The sequence below is a fragment of the Drosophila albomicans genome, chromosome 3 (assembly GCF_009650485.2).
Source record: "Drosophila albomicans strain 15112-1751.03 chromosome 3, ASM965048v2, whole genome shotgun sequence".
Taxonomy (NCBI): Eukaryota; Metazoa; Arthropoda; class Insecta; order Diptera; family Drosophilidae; genus Drosophila; species Drosophila albomicans.
In genome coordinates, this window is record NC_047629.2 from 28,024,534 (window position 1) to 28,041,086 (window position 16,553).

General features: G+C 45.8%; 4 protein-coding genes across 5 annotated transcripts; 2 read left to right on the top strand and 2 right to left on the bottom strand.

Annotated features, from left to right (window-relative positions):
- Positions 1 to 108: 108 nt before the first annotated feature.
- On the bottom strand, positions 109 to 2,415 carry LOC117572334 (transcription initiation factor TFIID subunit 6). 2 transcript variants are annotated; one of them, XM_034255073.2, is made up of 5 exons: positions 1,455 to 2,415; positions 1,226 to 1,395; positions 701 to 1,159; positions 380 to 632; positions 109 to 301 (listed from the first exon to the last, which is right to left on the bottom strand). In XM_034255073.2, exons 1-5 carry the CDS (start codon positions 2,337 to 2,339, stop codon positions 215 to 217), a joined length of 1,854 nt encoding a protein of 617 aa, XP_034110964.1. In that variant the 5' UTR covers positions 2,340 to 2,415; the 3' UTR covers positions 109 to 214. The 2 variants fall into 2 exon arrangements, with proteins under 2 accessions (XP_034110964.1, XP_034110963.1); XM_034255072.2 differs by having other exon boundaries at positions 111 to 301; positions 380 to 635; positions 1,455 to 2,413.
- A 398-nt stretch (positions 2,416 to 2,813) lies between these two features.
- On the top strand, positions 2,814 to 11,216 carry LOC117572333 (histone-lysine N-methyltransferase ash1). The gene is made up of 7 exons (XM_034255071.2): positions 2,814 to 3,225; positions 3,454 to 3,569; positions 3,647 to 5,486; positions 5,548 to 8,876; positions 8,947 to 10,374; positions 10,440 to 10,652; positions 10,711 to 11,216. Exons 2-7 carry the CDS (start codon positions 3,474 to 3,476, stop codon positions 10,906 to 10,908), a joined length of 7,104 nt encoding a protein of 2,367 aa, XP_034110962.1. The 5' UTR covers positions 2,814 to 3,225; positions 3,454 to 3,473; the 3' UTR covers positions 10,909 to 11,216.
- A 458-nt stretch (positions 11,217 to 11,674) lies between these two features.
- Positions 11,675 to 14,799, top strand: LOC117568885 (ATP-binding cassette sub-family F member 3). The gene is made up of 7 exons (XM_034249785.2): positions 11,675 to 12,207; positions 12,267 to 12,490; positions 12,908 to 13,555; positions 13,612 to 13,785; positions 13,849 to 14,339; positions 14,405 to 14,496; positions 14,563 to 14,799. The coding sequence occupies exons 1-7, from the start codon at positions 11,863 to 11,865 to the stop codon at positions 14,713 to 14,715; spliced, it is 2,127 nt and encodes a 708-aa protein (XP_034105676.1). The 5' UTR covers positions 11,675 to 11,862; the 3' UTR covers positions 14,716 to 14,799.
- Positions 14,800 to 14,901: 102 nt separating this feature from the next.
- LOC117568886 (rRNA methyltransferase 3, mitochondrial) lies at positions 14,902 to 16,503 on the bottom strand. Its single transcript, XM_034249786.2, has 3 exons — positions 16,070 to 16,503; positions 15,294 to 16,009; positions 14,902 to 15,240 (listed from the first exon to the last, which is right to left on the bottom strand). Exons 1-3 carry the CDS (start codon positions 16,436 to 16,438, stop codon positions 15,111 to 15,113), a joined length of 1,215 nt encoding a protein of 404 aa, XP_034105677.1. The 5' UTR covers positions 16,439 to 16,503; the 3' UTR covers positions 14,902 to 15,110.
- Between the last annotated feature and the right edge of the window lie 50 nt (positions 16,504 to 16,553).

A 16,553-nucleotide genomic window follows, 5' to 3' on the forward strand; every position in this document is an offset into this window, starting at 1 on the left:
GTGTAAAAATCAATAGATTCCACTACACGAGCTCCCGCACATGCGTATTGCGTGTTGCATTGCGTGCCATCGCTGTATCGTGTAGTTTGAGGGTTAATCTCAAGTGCTAGTTTGTAGGGTAGTTGATTCAATTGTTTTACTGTTTATTGCATATAAACGATTACACTTAAATTACTAAAAGGGATGGGGAGAGACAAGAGGACTGTGTTTAAGGCTACTCCAGATGTGATAAATCATCCAGCTCGGGCGGTGCGCGTACGATTTCCGTTTCAATGATCAACGAATTGACATCCACAATGCTCTGAAATGCGTATAAACAGCATATTAGAGTTGGAGGATTCATTTAGGGAGTTGGCAGGTACCCGGGACTGCTACACACATTATCATTGCTGCGCGACGTCAACAAACTATTTGCACTGCCGCTGACGCTTCCCGTCGACGATGAGTTCGAATTAGATGCATTGGCGCCATTCGCCGAAGAAGATGACAACACCACACTGTGCGGCGAACTGCCGCGTCGCACCACCTTGGGTTGTGATTGCTGTGGTGAATTCTGTGTGACGATCACAAACTTTTGCGGCGGCTGATTGGCTTGGATGGCACGTATCTGCGGCATCGTCGCCACCACTGGGCTGCTAAAGATGACAATGACAACAAATCATTTACTGTTCTCTCTCAATGAAATACTCGCAAGTCTCACCTTTGCCTCTGTGTGGTGTTTGGCATTGAGACACGTCCAATTGTGGTGGCCGTTTGTGCGGCACTTGTTATGGGCGCCGTATTGATTGTAGTGGATGCCAGTGCCACAGTGCTGTTGGCTGGTGCATTGCGCGCTTTGACGACAGCTTGGCATAGCGATGGACCTAGAAAGCCATAGTCATTCTTGTACTCCTCGCCAATGTCTGGAGCACTGCGCATTTGCTTCAATATGGGCGGACAACACTTCTGTAGCATCGCGCGTATGTGTCCAGCAGCTGTTTTGTCCGTGTTACTCATCGATGTGCCCAGCAGATGCGGTTCAATGCGTTCCGAGATGAATTTGAGTCGTGGTATGATAAACACTTTCACCACTTCGCCGCCCAGCTCCGCTAAACCCTCAATGGACCCGTAGAGAGATGACAAATGCGTCATGTCGTTTTGCAGCGCCTTGCTAAAGATGCTGTAAAGGAATTAAGAGCATGTTCGTAAAGTAAACAGATGCAAACTATTTGATTTAAATGCTTACCGCGTCACACGTGTCTGCAGATTATTCGTGAGCGTGTTGAAGGTCTTACAAATTTGGGCCATGAGACGAGAGGCAAAGTCACGCAATGCCCAGTGATTATCCAGCTCTGGACGCATGCAAAGCTGCTTCGATACAATGCAGGTCATCACAGACGGTATAAGTTCGTGCAGCTACACAAAGAATGAGAAAATTAACTCGAAGCTGGAACGCAGTTGCTACTGCTACTTACGTATTTCTCGAGGAAGAGCGATGGATTGTCGAGCAATGCACGCACCATGCGCATTAAATAGATTAATAATGCCAGATTATTCTGCACCACATTCACTTTAACGCCCTCTGCAATAAACGTACACATGCGTGGCAGCATCTCGTGCAAGCCAGGATCGGAACCAAGAGACTGCAGGGCTTCAGCACGACGCGGCTCATCAGATCCCACACAAGCCTCGGTGATCTCTTTGTAGTACAGCTGCTGCTCCACGGACAACTCGTGAGTAGCAAGTTGCTTCACATGTATCGTTTCCACGTTCTTCAGCTTGTGAATTTTACCAGTCGTGGGTTTACCAGCAGCATCTTTGTTCAGTCCTTGATCTAGCTTTATGACCGGATTTACAGAGTCCACGAATTGCGAGTCTTTAGAGAGAGGAGGCGGATTCTCCGGCACTGTGGGTTGAATGCCCTCAACAACGAACCAATGGGAGCGCAGTGTCAGGTCTAGTGGTATCTTTATTGAACTGTTTGCAGTGATTTCACTTAAGTCCAACTCTTTATCCTCAGTGAAATGCAACTCACGGCCGCCGCCGGAGGCGAAACGAAAGGGTACAAAGTCCTTGGACACAAACCCATATTGCGGTTCAATGTTCCGTATCTTGAGCGACTGATCAATATCTCTAACCGACATCTTCTGGCGCTTCGCATGGTGCATGAATTTGGCGGCATCTTGGACAATACGCTTCAATTTGAGAGACACATCTTCGGCAAGTTCTTTAGCGGCATCGTCAGACAGGGAGCCAACTCCAATGCTTTCAGCTATTACTTTCATTGATTCCGCTGATATACTAGAGCCGTATAGCATACTGCTAGCGGCATTATTTGTTTTTGACGATTTATTACTCATTTTGACAACAAAACAAAGTTTTTTCCACCCAAAAGCAGAAGTCGTCTTCTTCTTGCCACTGCTAGTGGTGAAACTACTACTGATTAGGGTGACCGTAAATACTTATTCACAATATATTATTCAAAGCCAAAAATATACTAAATAACCACATGCAAAATTCTTGATTACAAATGCATTGGTATTTCAAACATATTTTTTCCTTTCGATCTTGTTTTAACAAGAATTATTTTTCACATTCTAAGTGATATTTTTGAGCAAATTATGAAGTATCCATACAAAGTGTTGGTAAATTTTAAGGAAATATCAAACGAATGAGTTTGCAGACTGCAAACTCGAGAGTGTTACCGTTAATAGACCAAAACGATATTGTGATACATAAATACTAATAATTTCCAGAGAGGTGATAGAAATTGTGGTATATATTTCAAAGAAAAATAGTACATTTTGAAATAAAAATTGCGGTCACGCTGGTATCATCCCTGATTCGTAGTTTGTTTTCTTTATTTATTTCGTACCTTGTGGCTTTTTTGTTTTATTATTGAAATTATTGCATATATCTTAAAAATTTTAGCCAACGTAATGCCGTAAATAATCTAAAGATAATAAAAGTGCATATTAAATAAACAGGAATTGAATGCAAGTGCAACGAAGCATGTCGCGTCGCGCCTTTCGAACAAAGCAGCAGCAGCAGCAGTGAAAATTCAACGCGAGACTGCAAAGTGAAAACGGCGCCATTTTAAGAAAAAACAAAGCCAGAAGCAAAAGCAGAAAGCAAAACTTGAATGCAATGCAATTAAAGGCGCAAAACGTATTTGCATATGCTCAAAAAACAATTTCGTTATCGTTGTGCACAATCAATTAACGCTAAAACGAAAATATCTGAAACGTAAGTGTATTTGTGCGTCTGTGGGTGCGTGTGTTTGTGTGTGTGTTGCTCCATCTCACGTCAACTCCCCGCCCCAAGCGTTTCATTTGTCATCGCTTGCTGCACTCTGTGTGTGTGTGTTTGTCACTGTGTGTTTTGTGGTTTGACCTAGTTTGATTGTCAAAAATTCTAAACGTGCTGTAATTAATGTGGATAGTTTGACATTTTGTTGTTGTGATTGCTTTACAGAGCCGTCTTTGTGTTGAAATATGAACAGTGGCCAAAATGAGGCAGCAGCAGCAGCAAAAAAGGAAAAGGTTTTCGAAACGCAGCAACGTACACAAGAATCCGGCAGTGAAAATGAGGCAAGTATCTCCCATCATCCCAATTATCTATATATATGTATAGAAAGTGTTAAAGGAATGTTTATATATTAATGCAGGAAACTGATTCCATTACGGATCAATCGAGTCAATCGAAGTCTACGAAATCGGCAACACAATTTAGCGTGCAACGTTCGGATACTGATGGATTACGCATGAAAATCTCCGCCATAAGAAACCCGCCCACAAGTCTCATAACCCTTAACAAAAAAACAGCAGCGAACAGCCGAGAAGTTGTCGCTGAACTAGCATCGAATTCATCTCGAAAAAAGCTGACAAAAGTGCGTAAAATGAGCGACGCACCACAGCATGAAGGGAGCGGTTGCTCCACAGAAGCAAGTAACAGGAATAAGCATACGACGAGGGACAACGACACGGCGTTGTTGTCAACAAACATTGTGAATACAACCAAAAAGATGAAAGTCAAACGAAAGAAAATTTCCACGAAGAGCGGAAGCAGCAACCTGAATAATAATAACAACATCAGTAATAACAATAATAACAACAACAAATCGAAGCGTCCTTCTGCTGCAGCATTCAGTTCAGATTCCGACGATGATTTGCCACTCAAAATGCACATGCAACGTGCCCCACGTCTGTTGCTCACCGCTATTGGTGGCGTAGGAATGCAGTCGCAGGCCGATAACATTGGCATCTCTAGCAGCGACAACGAGTATTTGCCCAACCTGGTGAAGGCGGCCATAAAGTGTGTGGAAAGTGACACGGAAGACACTAACAGTGTGGCAGCAGCAGCAGCTGCTAAATCGAAGCAACAGTTGCCACAATATCAGTCAACGCTCTTGCAGGATTTCATGGAGAAGACCCAAATGCTGAATCACACGGGCAGCAATGCGGCAACTCTTACAAATCCAACTACACAGCCAGGACAGGCGGCAACTAGCGAGAGAAGCTATGTGCAACAGCAGCAGCAACAACAACCACAGCAGCAGCAACGCAAGCGACGCGGTCGACCCAAAAAGTTGCAGACAACTGTTGCAGCTGCCGTTGTGGCAGCCGCTGTTGCCGTCGCCGTGCCCACAATTAATGAATCTGCCGACTCCGGCGTGATAAGCACGACGCCATCGCCCAAAATGCAGCAGGTAGCGTTGAGCGACAATCCGAAGCCCAAGATTGACATAGCCTATCTGGATAAGCGCATGTATGCCACGGAGCGAGTGTTGTATCCACCGCCGCGGAGCAAGCGACGTCAGAGCAACAAGAAGACCAACAAGGAGGAGTTGCAACTCGATCCATTGTGGCGCAAAATCGATGTTAATAAAAAGTTTCGCTTGCGCACCGTCAGCGGCTATAAAAGTGATGGCGGTGGAGGCGGAGGAAGTGGTGGTCTTGGTAGTGGCACCTCCAATACCATTTGCAGCAAAATACTCGCGGCCAAAAGTGGCTATGTCTCGGATTATGGCAGTGTGCGGCATCAACGTCACAATCACAATTCGGGCTACAAATCAGACGCCAGTTGTAAGAGTCGTTACAGCAGTCGTAGCTGCGCCAGTCGTCGCATGAGTCGCGCCAAGAGTTGTGGCTATCGCAGCGACTGCAAAGAGTCGTCAGGGAAGTCAAGCAAATCATTGCGACGTCGGAGACGCGCCTCTATGCTGAAGAGCAGCCACGAGCCAGCGTCGAATGCGTTGAGCGATGACCATGATCAGGACATATTGCAGCTGGCGGGACTTTCGCTGGGTCAGAGCAGCGAGGAAAGCAATGAGTACATTAGCAAACCCAGTCTCAAGTGCTTGCCAAGCACAAGTGCCAGTAAAAAGTATGGTGAGATTAATCGCTTCGTTACCACGGGCCAATACTTTAGTGGAACCACGAAGGCGATCACTGGCGGCGTTGCCGGCGGCGCAGCTGCCACAGCCTCAGCGGAAAACTTTATGCAGAGTGAGTAGCAGCTGTTGAATAAATTCGAATGATTGACTTTTATACTTTTTTAATTTAACAGGCAAAATGATGCTGCAGCGCAAGAATTCGATCAGCGGCGACACAATTGTGCCCAGCAGAAGTGCCTGCAAGATCAAAAGTCGACGCTCCTCGGCGGCCAGCATGTGCAGTAGCTATGTGTCGAGTGCGTCGCGAATGCGTCGTCGTCATCGGCGAAAGAGTTTCAGTCATGCTAAATCGCTGAACATTGACTCGAAGCTGCTTACCGAGATCGATATCATTGCAAGCACCTTTCATGCGCGTTGTCGCATACAGGATGATCGACTGACTGCCAGCAGTGGCAAGGAGAAGCTGCTGGCAGAAGCCAACAAACTGCAGGCAACATTGACGGCACCCATAGCAACCGCATTACCACTCCTCAATGGCAGCAGCAACAGCGCTATAGGCAGCAATGGCACACCAAATGCCGCTGGGGCCACAAAGCCAGTGAAGCGAGCTCTGAAGAAGCGCAAGCTAAACGAGCCACTGATTGACTTTGCTATGTTGTCGGCGAGTGCGGGCAACAGCAACAATTTGAGCAACAATACCAGCAACAACAATGGCGCCAAGCGACGCCACAAGAAGTCGAGTGGCAACAGCGGCGGAAGCAACAGTTCCAGTCCCGATGATCACAAATTGCCGCTGAAGAAGCGGCATTATTTGGTCACAACGGGCGCGGATGTCTCCACCGCATTTGCCAGCAATGGGAAACTGAATGCAGAGGCATGGGCAGCAGCTGCAGCGGCTGCCAAGAATAGTGCAAGTACCAAAGCCCAGGCGCAGTTCAATGCCAAAAAGCTGACGCCCAAGAAACGCCATTTGCTCGTCAGCCAAGAGGCAGCTCTTCCTACAGCGGCAGCAGCAGCGAGTGCATCACCGTTGCGCATTGTTGTGGACAACAATTCGATCAGTGGCGGCAAGTTGCTGGACATTAGTCCGAGTTCGTTGTGCTCGCTCAAGCAGCAGCGTCGACAGGGAGGCAAATCAAAGAGCTCAGCCGCAGCTGCTGCTGCAGGTGTTGCAGCCCGAGAGTTGTCGCAGCAGCTGCAATCGCCGGCGGGAAGCAACAGTTGTCCGCCGCCCGGCATCTTTGAGCCATCGGTGGAACTGGAGATTCAAATACCCATAGCGAAACTGAATGAGGCGGTCATAACCAAGTCAGAGGTGGAATCGCCATTGCTGGGCGCACTGGACATCAAGGAGGATGCCAACAAGAAGGAACAGTGTCAGCGTGTGCTGGAGACACTGCTCCATAAGACTGGCGGCAACCTCCTGCTCAAACGCAAGCGCAAGAAGATTAATCGCACCGGTTTTCCAACTGTGCGACGCAAGAAGCGGAAAGTAAGCATCGAACAGGCTGCATTACAGCAGGATCAGCAGTCGGCGGAACCACTCCAGTCTGCTCGTGAGACTCGCAGCAGTAGCAATCAAACACCAGCCGTGGCCATGGATTGCGAGCGAGTGCCGCAAGCAGGTGAGGCAAGAGAAACCTTTGTGGCACGCAGTAGCAATCAGCGCACACCGCGTTTATCTGTCGTGGCATTGGAGCGACTGCAGCGACCTCAAACGCCAGCTAATATTACGGGTAACGGACGAGGCAGACCACGCGGCAGAGGCAGACCTAAGATGCAGCGAGCACAGCCGACACAGGCAACGATAGAGGAGGAGCAGCCTCAACAACAAGAACAGCTGCAACCACAACAACAGCAAGAGCCACAGCAGGAGCAACAACAGCATTCTTTGGTTTTGGAGTTGCGACCAGCCAAGAAGCGTGGACGTGCATCGAAGCAGTCAGATGCTGCTGCTTCTCCTAAGTTGAAGAGGAAACTGGAGACCAGCATAAAGCTACCTGCGGGCATCGATCCCAACACCAACTTTAGCTGCAAGATACGCCTTAAGCGGCGCAAAAATATGCAGCAAGAGGAACCTATAGTTAAGCCAGTGCATCCGCAACCTTCCCAGCAACTACCAGAGCCGCCAATGCCGCAGTCGAACGATGAGCAGGCACAAATTGAACTGGAAGCGGCCGCTAAACGTAGGGAACAACCTGTGCCCGCCAATGAACATCACGTGCTGCCCGTTCAGGAGTCCTCGGCGCATCAGTCATTGGATTACGCCAGCTGCAGCGATACCAGCGAGGATAAGTGCAGCACGACGTCACAGCGGAAGCGCTCCAAGCTGAAGAAGAATTATCTGCCAGCCGGATTATTTTCCAATCACTACAAAGAGTTGCCGGTGGCCACAGGAACAGCTACAACTGCAACACCTGTTCCTGTCAAGCAGACGAGCAAGAAACTTCCGGGTGAACAACAGTTGTTGGGCAGCTCCTTGCTACCGCCACCAAGCTATTGTGAGCGCTACTTTCGACGTGCCATCAGTGACTTTGAGTTGCCCTACGACATCTGGTGGGCCTACAGTCACGACAAGTTGCCCACACGGCATGTTGTGCCGTCGTGGAACTATCGGAAAATACGCACCAATGTCTATGCGGAGTCAGTGCGACCCAATCTCGCGGGTTTCGATCATCCCAATTGCAATTGCAAGCCTCAATCCAGTGGCTCCTGTCTGGATAACTGTCTCAATCGCATGGTTTACACGGAGTGCGCGCCCAGCAACTGTCCGGCTGGCGACAAGTGTCGCAATCAGAAGATTCAACGGCATGAGGTTGCACCTGGAGTGGAGCGTTTCATGACCACCGACAAGGGCTGGGGCGTGCGCACAAAGCTTCCCATTGTCAAGGGCACCTATATACTGGAATATGTCGGCGAGGTGGTGACCGAGCGGGAATTTAAGCAGCGCATGGCCAGCATCTATTTGAATGATACACATCATTATTGCCTGCATCTGGATGGTGGTTTGGTCATCGATGGACAGCGCATGGGTAGCGATTGTCGCTTTGTCAATCATTCGTGTGAACCCAATTGTGAGATGCAGAAGTGGAGTGTTAATGGATTGTCGCGCATGGTGCTGTTTGCTAAGCGTGCCATAGAGCAGGGCGAGGAGCTCACCTACGACTACAATTTCTCGCTCTTTAACCCATCCGAGGGTCAGCCCTGCCGTTGCAATATGCCGCAGTGTCGTGGCGTCATTGGCGGCAAATCGCAGCGTATTAAACCGTTGCCTGTGGAAGCAAAGGCCGGTGCTGGCGGCGACGGGGTTACACCGGGTGCACGGGATGCTACAAGCAATCAAAATGGACGGCAGCGTAAACACAAAGCGAAGAAGCATGCGCAGCGTCAGCAACAGGCGGCCAAGGAAGCAGAAGTTGTTGCACGTGTGCAACAGTTGTCGGAGAAGGAAAAGAAGCTCGTCAAGCAGTGTAGCATATTCCTGGTGCGCAACTTTGAAAAGGTAAATACCAGTTATTTAAAAATTATTAAATTTTCTTTGAAATAACTGTAATGGAACTTTCCTCCCACAGATACGCCGCTGCAAGGCTAAGAAAGCAGCGGCAAAGGCGCAGAGAGCAAGTCCTACGGCAGCTGGAGACGCTGACGCACCAGGACGTCGTCCATCCACGCCATCATCTACTTCACTGCTCGCTGCACAGATTTCTGCACTTTGCACGCCACGCAATATGAAGACGCGTGGCCTAACTCAAGCTGTACAGGATCCGGAGCTGGAGAAGATGGCCAAAATGGCGGTGGTGTTGCGTGATATTTGCACGGCCCTGGAGAGTGTCAAGATGTTTGAGCTGCTCACCACGGTGACCAGTAATAAGAAAAAGAAACAGCTTAAAGCGTCGCGACTCGACTTCAAAGCCATACAGGCTCAAGTGGAGCAAGGACACTACAAAACACCACTGGAATTCGATGAACAAATGCAACAACTATTTGTGGAAGTGCGTCAATTACATGGTGAGGATGAGATCAAGACCAAAGCATTGGAAACGCTGATGGCCAGCTATGAGCAGCAGAAGTCAAACAATTATGCCCATCTGCTAGAGATTCTTGGCAAGCCGGAGCTGCTGCATAGCTTTAAGTCGCAGTTGGAGCAGTTGCCAATTGTGGAGCAATCACAGCAGAGCAACGAGCAGCTGCATAAATCGGATAATGCAGTTGGTGTGGCCGTGCCACAGTTTGATACGTCCCAGTTACCCATTGTTGCTGGTGATGAGGAGGATGTCATACGCTGCATTTGTGGCCTGTACAAGGACGAGGGTTTGATGATTCAGTGTGCCAAGTGCATGGTCTGGCAGCACACCGAATGCACAAAGGCGGATATCGATGCGGATAACTATCAATGCGAACGCTGCGAGCCCCGCGAAGTGGATCGTGAAATACCCTTGGATGACTACACCGAGGAGGGGCATCGCTACTATCTGTCATTGATGCGTGGCGACCTCCAGGTGCGTCAAGGCGATGCGGTCTATGTACTGCGCGACATACCTATCAAGGATGAGGCAGGCAAAGTGCTGCCCAGCCAGAAACACACTTACGAGACGATTGGCGCAATTGATTATCAAGAGTGTGACATCTTTCGAGTGGAGCATCTGTGGAAGAACGAGGAGGGAAAGCGTTTCATCTTTGGCCACCATTTTCTGCGGCCACACGAGACGTTTCATGAGCCATCGCGTCGATTTTATCCCAACGAAGTAGTTCGAGTCTCACTGTACGAGGTAGTGCCTATTGAGCTCGTGATTGGACGTTGTTGGGTGCTGGATCGTACCACTTTCTGCAAGGGTAGACCCATGGAGTGCAACGATGAGGATCATTGCTTCATTTGTGAATTGCGTGTGGACAAAACGGCGCGTTTCTTCTCGAAAGCTAAAGCCAATCATCCGGCATGCACTAAGAGCTATGCGTTTAGAAAGTTCCCCGAAAAACTGAAGATCTCAAAGAGCTATGCGGTAAGTGGAATAATAATAATAAATAATTTGCGTACAATTTTTATTAAATATATTACTTTTTGCAGCCACACGATGTGGATCCATCGTTGTTGAAGACGAAGAAGCAAAAGACTGATATAGATGTAGCTACAACGCGCATTAAAGTGGGTAGGCAAGAACCACGGGCAGGACCAGCGTCAACAGGAAGTAGAAAGCAGCGCAATGCTCAAGCTGGAACGGCTGGGGCAGTAACCGAAACAGCTGTTCAAGTACTGACACCAACGGCTCCCAATGGACAGGTAAATATTACTTTATAATCCATTGAAAAAGACGCTTTATCTTGTGCCTTTTTTGCAGGTGCTGAAAAAGAAGCGTTCACGCTTGGAGAACGTACTCAACACGATGAAGCTCAAGTGCCTGGATGCACAGACGGCACAGGAGCAACCCATCGATTTGTCCTATCTGCTGAGTGGTCGAGGTGCCCGTCAACGTAAAACTAATTGTACCAGCAGTAACAGCAGCAATAATAACAATTCGTCAACGCCTTGCGCCTAGTGGATGCTTAAATGTTTAGCCATGTACATAAATATCGACTTTAGAGGCATTGTGTACTATTTATACATAATTATATATATATAACGAACATAATTAGCTATATAAGTTTAGTCCTAGATCTTAAGTTGTAAAGCGCATAAAACGGTGATAGTAGTAATTCTAGTTTATAGATTGTTATGAACAACTTCTTGAGCAACTTAACATCATATATTGCAATTATTTATACAGATATTGTAATTCTTTCTATTTCTATTATGTATTGTGTATTACGTTTATGACAATTATTTATATTTATACAATTTCATGCATGCTTTTGCTTTTTTTATTGCAAAACAATACTAAGCATATTAATAGAAGAATTTTGCATATTTTTAAAAAATTGTTTAACTATGCATTTCCAATTATTATGTTTTACAAAAACCTACGCCCCCGTCTCCTTCTAATAGCGTTTAGAGCATTGTTATTTTAATTTATTACGTATTATGTTATGGCTGCTTATCAAACCTACTTGAAGCAAACAAGTAGTAAACTCAATGCGCGATTAGTTTTAATTTAAATATATTTTGGAAAAAATTGTTATCAACTTCTAACACAAATTTGAAATTAAAATATATATTTTCATTAACAATCAAACAACACAAAACTTGTACAATTCAAATCAACGTTAACTACTCTGTCGATTGCAAGCAAGCTTTTCGATAACACTAGCGAAAGCTCTGTGACGGCTTGCTATCGATGTATCGCATGCGCTGAAGCAACCCTGTATTGGGGTTTCTTTTTTGTTGGCACGTTGACGAGCGACCAACGCATTGGGGCAGCACTTAATCAAAAATAATAATAAATCAATTAAAATTAGGCCAGTGCCAGAGCGTCCCATTGTGCAGCAACCCAAGTTGGATTGCGCTTGATCAAGGTCAATTGTAGGTATTACAAATAATAATAAGTTACGCCAGGATGAGTCAATACGCCAGTATTTTGCAACGCGAGTTTCCGGCAATCGACAATGAGCTGAAGGACTATGTGGAGGGCGTCCTAACGGGCAGTGTCGAAGACTTCGATACGTGCGACGATATCTTTGATGCCGTCGGCGACATTCTCCAAGGCATTGATGGCGAACGCTCGGAAGAAAACATTCGAGCTCTGTGTGATGAATTCTTCGGCATTATGAAAAACAACTCGAAGAATGTAGAACGTAAGGTGCTCAATGCTCCCGTTAATATCGAGGAAATGGCTAAGAATATGGAGCGTATGGACAAGGATATGCAGAGCATTTGGGTGGTAAACAAGGATGGTGGTAACGTAAGTAAAAAGTGTAGTGTGTCTAAGGTGCAGTTTCATTTTTGATGTTACTCTTACAGAAAGTGGACTCGAAAAAGCTGGAAAAGGCGGAAGCAAAGCTGATGCAGAAGCAGGAGAAGCGTCAGGAGGTAACCAAACTGGGTGTTGTGCCAGTCGCCGTCAAGTTGCAGACGGCAACTGCTTCGCAGGTGACCAACAAAAAGAATACCAAATTGGACCAGAAGGGACTCAATCGCTCCATGGATATAAAAATCGAAAATTTCGATTTAGCTTTTGGAGAAAAGTGAGTACGGAAATAGAATGGGTACTCTCTCCCTCTTCCAATCAGGCGTATGTTTCCGATAACTGGCCACAAGTGTTTCCATATTTGTTTTTCAGACCCTTTACATTTCTAATAAGTGGAAGGGGTCTATTAAATTTATCAAAATTGAATGGAAAAAGACATCTATAATTTACATTAATATCCGAGGCTAACTATATCTGTCTGTCCGTTTGTATGTACACCTGACTGTCAGGAACTGTAGATAGTAGTTGGATGTTTTAAATCTCATTCTATATATTAACTAGAAATGAAAAAAAAGGAAAGGGTTTATTACAGTCTATACTTAAGTATATCACTTTTGTTACATCTACTTGTCGCTGATAACAGACATTGTTAGTATTATTGGCTGTTGGACTAATTAATATTTTTATTTTACAGAGTTCTACTGCAAAATGCCAATCTGTTGCTATCCTTTGGTCGTCGCTATGGTCTGGTTGGTCGCAATGGACTGGGCAAGACAACGCTGTTGCGCATGATTGCCGAGCGTCAGCTGCAAATACCGTCGCATATCTCTGTGCTGCATGTGGAGCAGGAAGTGGTTGGCGACGATACTTCCGCTGTGGACAGTGTGCTCGAATGTGATACGGAGCGAACGCGTCTGTTGACCCGCGAAAAGGAAATTCTGGCCGCCTTGAATAGCGGTGTACAGGATGCAGCGCTTTCCAGCGAGCTGAGCGAAACATATGCCGCCTTGCAGAACATTGAGGCGGACAAGGCAGTGGCACGAGCGTCTGTGATACTTAAGGGTCTCGGTTTCGATGCGGACATGCAGCTGAGACCCACGAAATCATTCTCAGGTGGCTGGCGTATGCGTTTGGCATTGGCCAGGGCGTTGTTCTCTAAGCCGGATCTGCTGCTGCTCGATGAGCCGACGAACATGTTGGACATTAAGGCCATCATTTGGCTGGAAACTTATTTGCAAACGTGGCCTACAACCATATTGGTGGTGTCTCACGATCGTAATTTTCTGGATACTGTGCCCACGGATATTATTCACTTACATTCCCAGGAACTTGAGGCATACAAGTGAGTAGACGATTAAACTAAACTCCAATTCTTATTCACGTATTTAAATTGATTAGGGGAAATTACGAGCAATTTGAGAAGACCAAGACAGAGAAACTAAAGTCGCAGCGGCGAGAGTACGAGGCACAATTGGCTCATCGAGCGCATGTTCAGGAATTCATTGATCGCTTCAGATACAATGCCAATCGTGCGTCATCTGTGCAGTCCAAAATCAAAATGCTGGAGAAACTGTAAGCAGAAGACTTATCATTAAACCTATATATTCAATTAATTGACTTTAATTACGTTGGCAGGCCTGAGCTTAAGCCTGTGGAGAAGGAAACCATTGTAACGCTCAAGTTTCCCGAAGTGGAACCACTCAATCCGCCCGTGCTGGCCATCTCAGAAGTCTCCTTCCGTTACAATCCCACAGATCCGTTGCCCATCTTCAAGGGCGTCAATCTATCAGCCACATCGGATTCACGCATTTGTATTGTCGGCGAGAACGGAGCTGGTAAATCGACACTGCTCAAGATCATTGTGGGTCAGCTGAGTACGATCTATGGCAATATTGTCCTACATCGCGGTCTGCGCATCGGTTATTTTGCCCAGCATCATGTGGATCACTTGAATATGAATGTTACGTGTGTTGGTGTCTTGGCTGAGCTGTATCCCGGCAAGCCAGACGAGGAATATCGTCGACAATTAGGTAGTTTTGGTATTTCGGGACCACTCGCTCTCCAGAGCATAGCCAGCTTATCTGGAGGACAGAAATCACGCGTGGCCTTAGCGAAAATGTGTATGGGTATGTATTAAATAAAATACATTGCTTTAATTTCTTTAGCTAATTCGTAATTTGGTTATTTTTAGCGGAACCCAATTTCCTGGTACTTGATGAGCCGACTAATCATTTAGATATTGAAACGATCGATGCTCTGGGGCGAGCTATAAATGCTTTCAAGGTGCGCAGTGAAATTATTTATACAATATTGACTGTAAAACTAAAATAATTTTCCTTCCACTTTTAGGGTGGCGTCATTCTTGTCTCTCACGACGAGCGTCTCATTAAGGTCGTCTGCAAAGAGCTCTGGGTTTGTGGGAATCGCACAGTGCGCGCTATCGAAGGTGGCTTGGATGAATACAAGAAAGAAGTCTACAAGGAAATCGAAGCTAATAGTTGAATTTTATTTATTTTACACCCAACAATAAGTGAAACAATTTAGCAATAAATTTGTAGTATGTCAAATCATACATAAAACATGAAATTGAATCGTATTATTAAATACATACCAACATATTAAGTAATGAATTTAAGGACTGAGTATGGAGTTAACAATTTAATGTAATATTCAATTTTTATTGGAATTTAAACAGCCTGAAATAAGATCCCCTCTTTTGAAGTTTGAAATTTTAAGATAGCTGAGAAAGCACTTAAATTGTTATATAGTTTTACCCTTCAGGCCAATCGTAATGCCAAGATAGGAAATATCTTGTCAGATTAGAAAAGAAATTCCCCAGATTATAAACAACATTTTCATATTTATTTAACATTGTACAATCGAGTACTCAACTATGTTTAACCTATCAACTTTCTGCGTAGTTCAAAGAGCAGCAATGTAAGTGCAGAAGCTACATTAAGACTGTCAATGCCCTTCGCCAAAGGTATGTATACGCACTTGCCTCTGTTGCCCACTAGCTCCATGAATCTGAAATGAGAATTGATTTAATTGTGGGAATAAATGACATTAAAACGACTTACTTGTAAGCATCTTCGCTGACACCATGACTCTCGCCTCCAATGATGAGAATATTATGCGCTCCAATGTTTTGCAGATCTGCATATTCAATGGCCACCCCATTTTGCTCCTTCAACTTCTCCAAATTGTTCTCTGCAATGAATACATGACAGTCGTCGGCTGTCTCAGGTGGAATATGTAATGCCAGCTGTTCCCATTTAACATCGTCGTGAATGGGTAAACGAAATTGTCCGCCGCAACCGCCTCGTAATGCTTTCGATTCCCAGGGATCACAGCAGCCATGTGTGACCACCACCTGGGAGCAGGGCAATGCGGCACAGGTACGTATAATACTACCCAGATTGTTGGGCTCTCGAATATTGTCGCAGACTACAGTTATGGGCAGCGTTTCAGCGTGCGATTGCTGTTGCTCAACACCTTTTAAGGAGGGGCGTTCAAAGAGTGCCATTAATCCTGGCGGCGTCACCAAAGAGGACCAGGTCTTCAGATCATGTTGTGGCACTTTGTAGATCTTCGTCTTATGTTCTTCCTGAGCTTGTGCAACTGGTTCGCGTAGTAGTGCCAATTGATCTTTCTGACTAAAGAATAATGATTTCATACGCAATCCGCTTTGAAGGGCTTCCGCAATAAGGCGTCTGCCCTCGATGATGATCTGATTGTTCTTATCGCGACGCTTGCGGGAACGCACTTCGGTTAGCAAAGTGCTCATCAGTGGATCCTGTAGCGAAAAAGATTTCGATTTAATTGATTGCTAGGGAAATTCAAATCGTTAACTTACCTGCAAGGAGAGGCGGGTAAACTCCAAATTCAATTCACTGTCCTTAATAAGGGGCGCTGGATCGCGTTTAATTGGTGGAACTGCATTTTTAGCCACTGTACTTTTTATTATGCTAGTCGAAGGGATTGCTGCTGACTTCGTGGCCGACTGTTTCTTTTGTCTAGTGTTTGATGTTTTGTGCTTGCGTAAAGCGTCCCTCGTGCTCACTGGTTCATGCTTTAGCAATGAATTTTCAAATAAACTGGCTTCAATGTCCAATGCATCCTTAATTTCATCTTTTGGACCAGCAGAGCTGCTGTACCGCAACACATTGTAATTCACATTTTTAATATTCGATTGCACTGTTCGACGAATAATATTTAAAAACATTTTTGGGATTGTTTTTCGCCGGCAGTTGTAGTTTTTTGTTATCGATGCAATCTTATCGATTATCACATTCACGAAAAACTCCAATCAGAATAGCTTGTTTTCCCGAGGTGGCAAC

What these genes read in the sequence shown, in the direction of transcription:
- LOC117572334 (XM_034255072.2), bottom strand. Translation starts at nt 2,339, where the DNA reads ATGAGTAATAAATCGTCAAAAACAAATAATGCCGCTAGCAGTATGCTA. An exon ending in CTGCAGACACGTGTGACGCG is followed by an intron (nt 1,160 to 1,225) that starts GTAAGCATTTAA and finishes ATTCCTTTACAG; the next exon opens with CATCTTTAGCAAGGCGCTGC. An exon ending in AACACCACACAGAGGCAAAG is followed by an intron (nt 636 to 700) that starts GTGAGACTTGCG and finishes TGTCATCTTTAG; the next exon opens with CAGCCCAGTGGTGGCGACGA.
- LOC117568886 (XM_034249786.2), bottom strand. Translation starts at nt 16,438, where the DNA reads ATGTTTTTAAATATTATTCGTCGAACAGTGCAATCGAATATTAAAAAT. An exon ending in TTACCCGCCTCTCCTTGCAG is followed by an intron (nt 16,010 to 16,069) that starts GTAAGTTAACGA and finishes TTTTCGCTACAG; the next exon opens with GATCCACTGATGAGCACTTT. An exon ending in GTCAGCGAAGATGCTTACAA is followed by an intron (nt 15,241 to 15,293) that starts GTAAGTCGTTTT and finishes TTCTCATTTCAG; the next exon opens with ATTCATGGAGCTAGTGGGCA.
- LOC117572333 (XM_034255071.2), top strand. Translation starts at nt 3,474, where the DNA reads ATGAACAGTGGCCAAAATGAGGCAGCAGCAGCAGCAAAAAAGGAAAAG. An exon ending in AGCGGAAAACTTTATGCAGA is followed by an intron (nt 5,487 to 5,547) that starts GTGAGTAGCAGC and finishes TTAATTTAACAG; the next exon opens with GCAAAATGATGCTGCAGCGC. An exon ending in CAACGGCTCCCAATGGACAG is followed by an intron (nt 10,653 to 10,710) that starts GTAAATATTACT and finishes CCTTTTTTGCAG; the next exon opens with GTGCTGAAAAAGAAGCGTTC.
- LOC117568885 (XM_034249785.2), top strand. Translation starts at nt 11,863, where the DNA reads ATGAGTCAATACGCCAGTATTTTGCAACGCGAGTTTCCGGCAATCGAC. An exon ending in GATTTAGCTTTTGGAGAAAA is followed by an intron (nt 12,491 to 12,907) that starts GTGAGTACGGAA and finishes TTTATTTTACAG; the next exon opens with AGTTCTACTGCAAAATGCCA. An exon ending in ATCAAAATGCTGGAGAAACT is followed by an intron (nt 13,786 to 13,848) that starts GTAAGCAGAAGA and finishes TTACGTTGGCAG; the next exon opens with GCCTGAGCTTAAGCCTGTGG.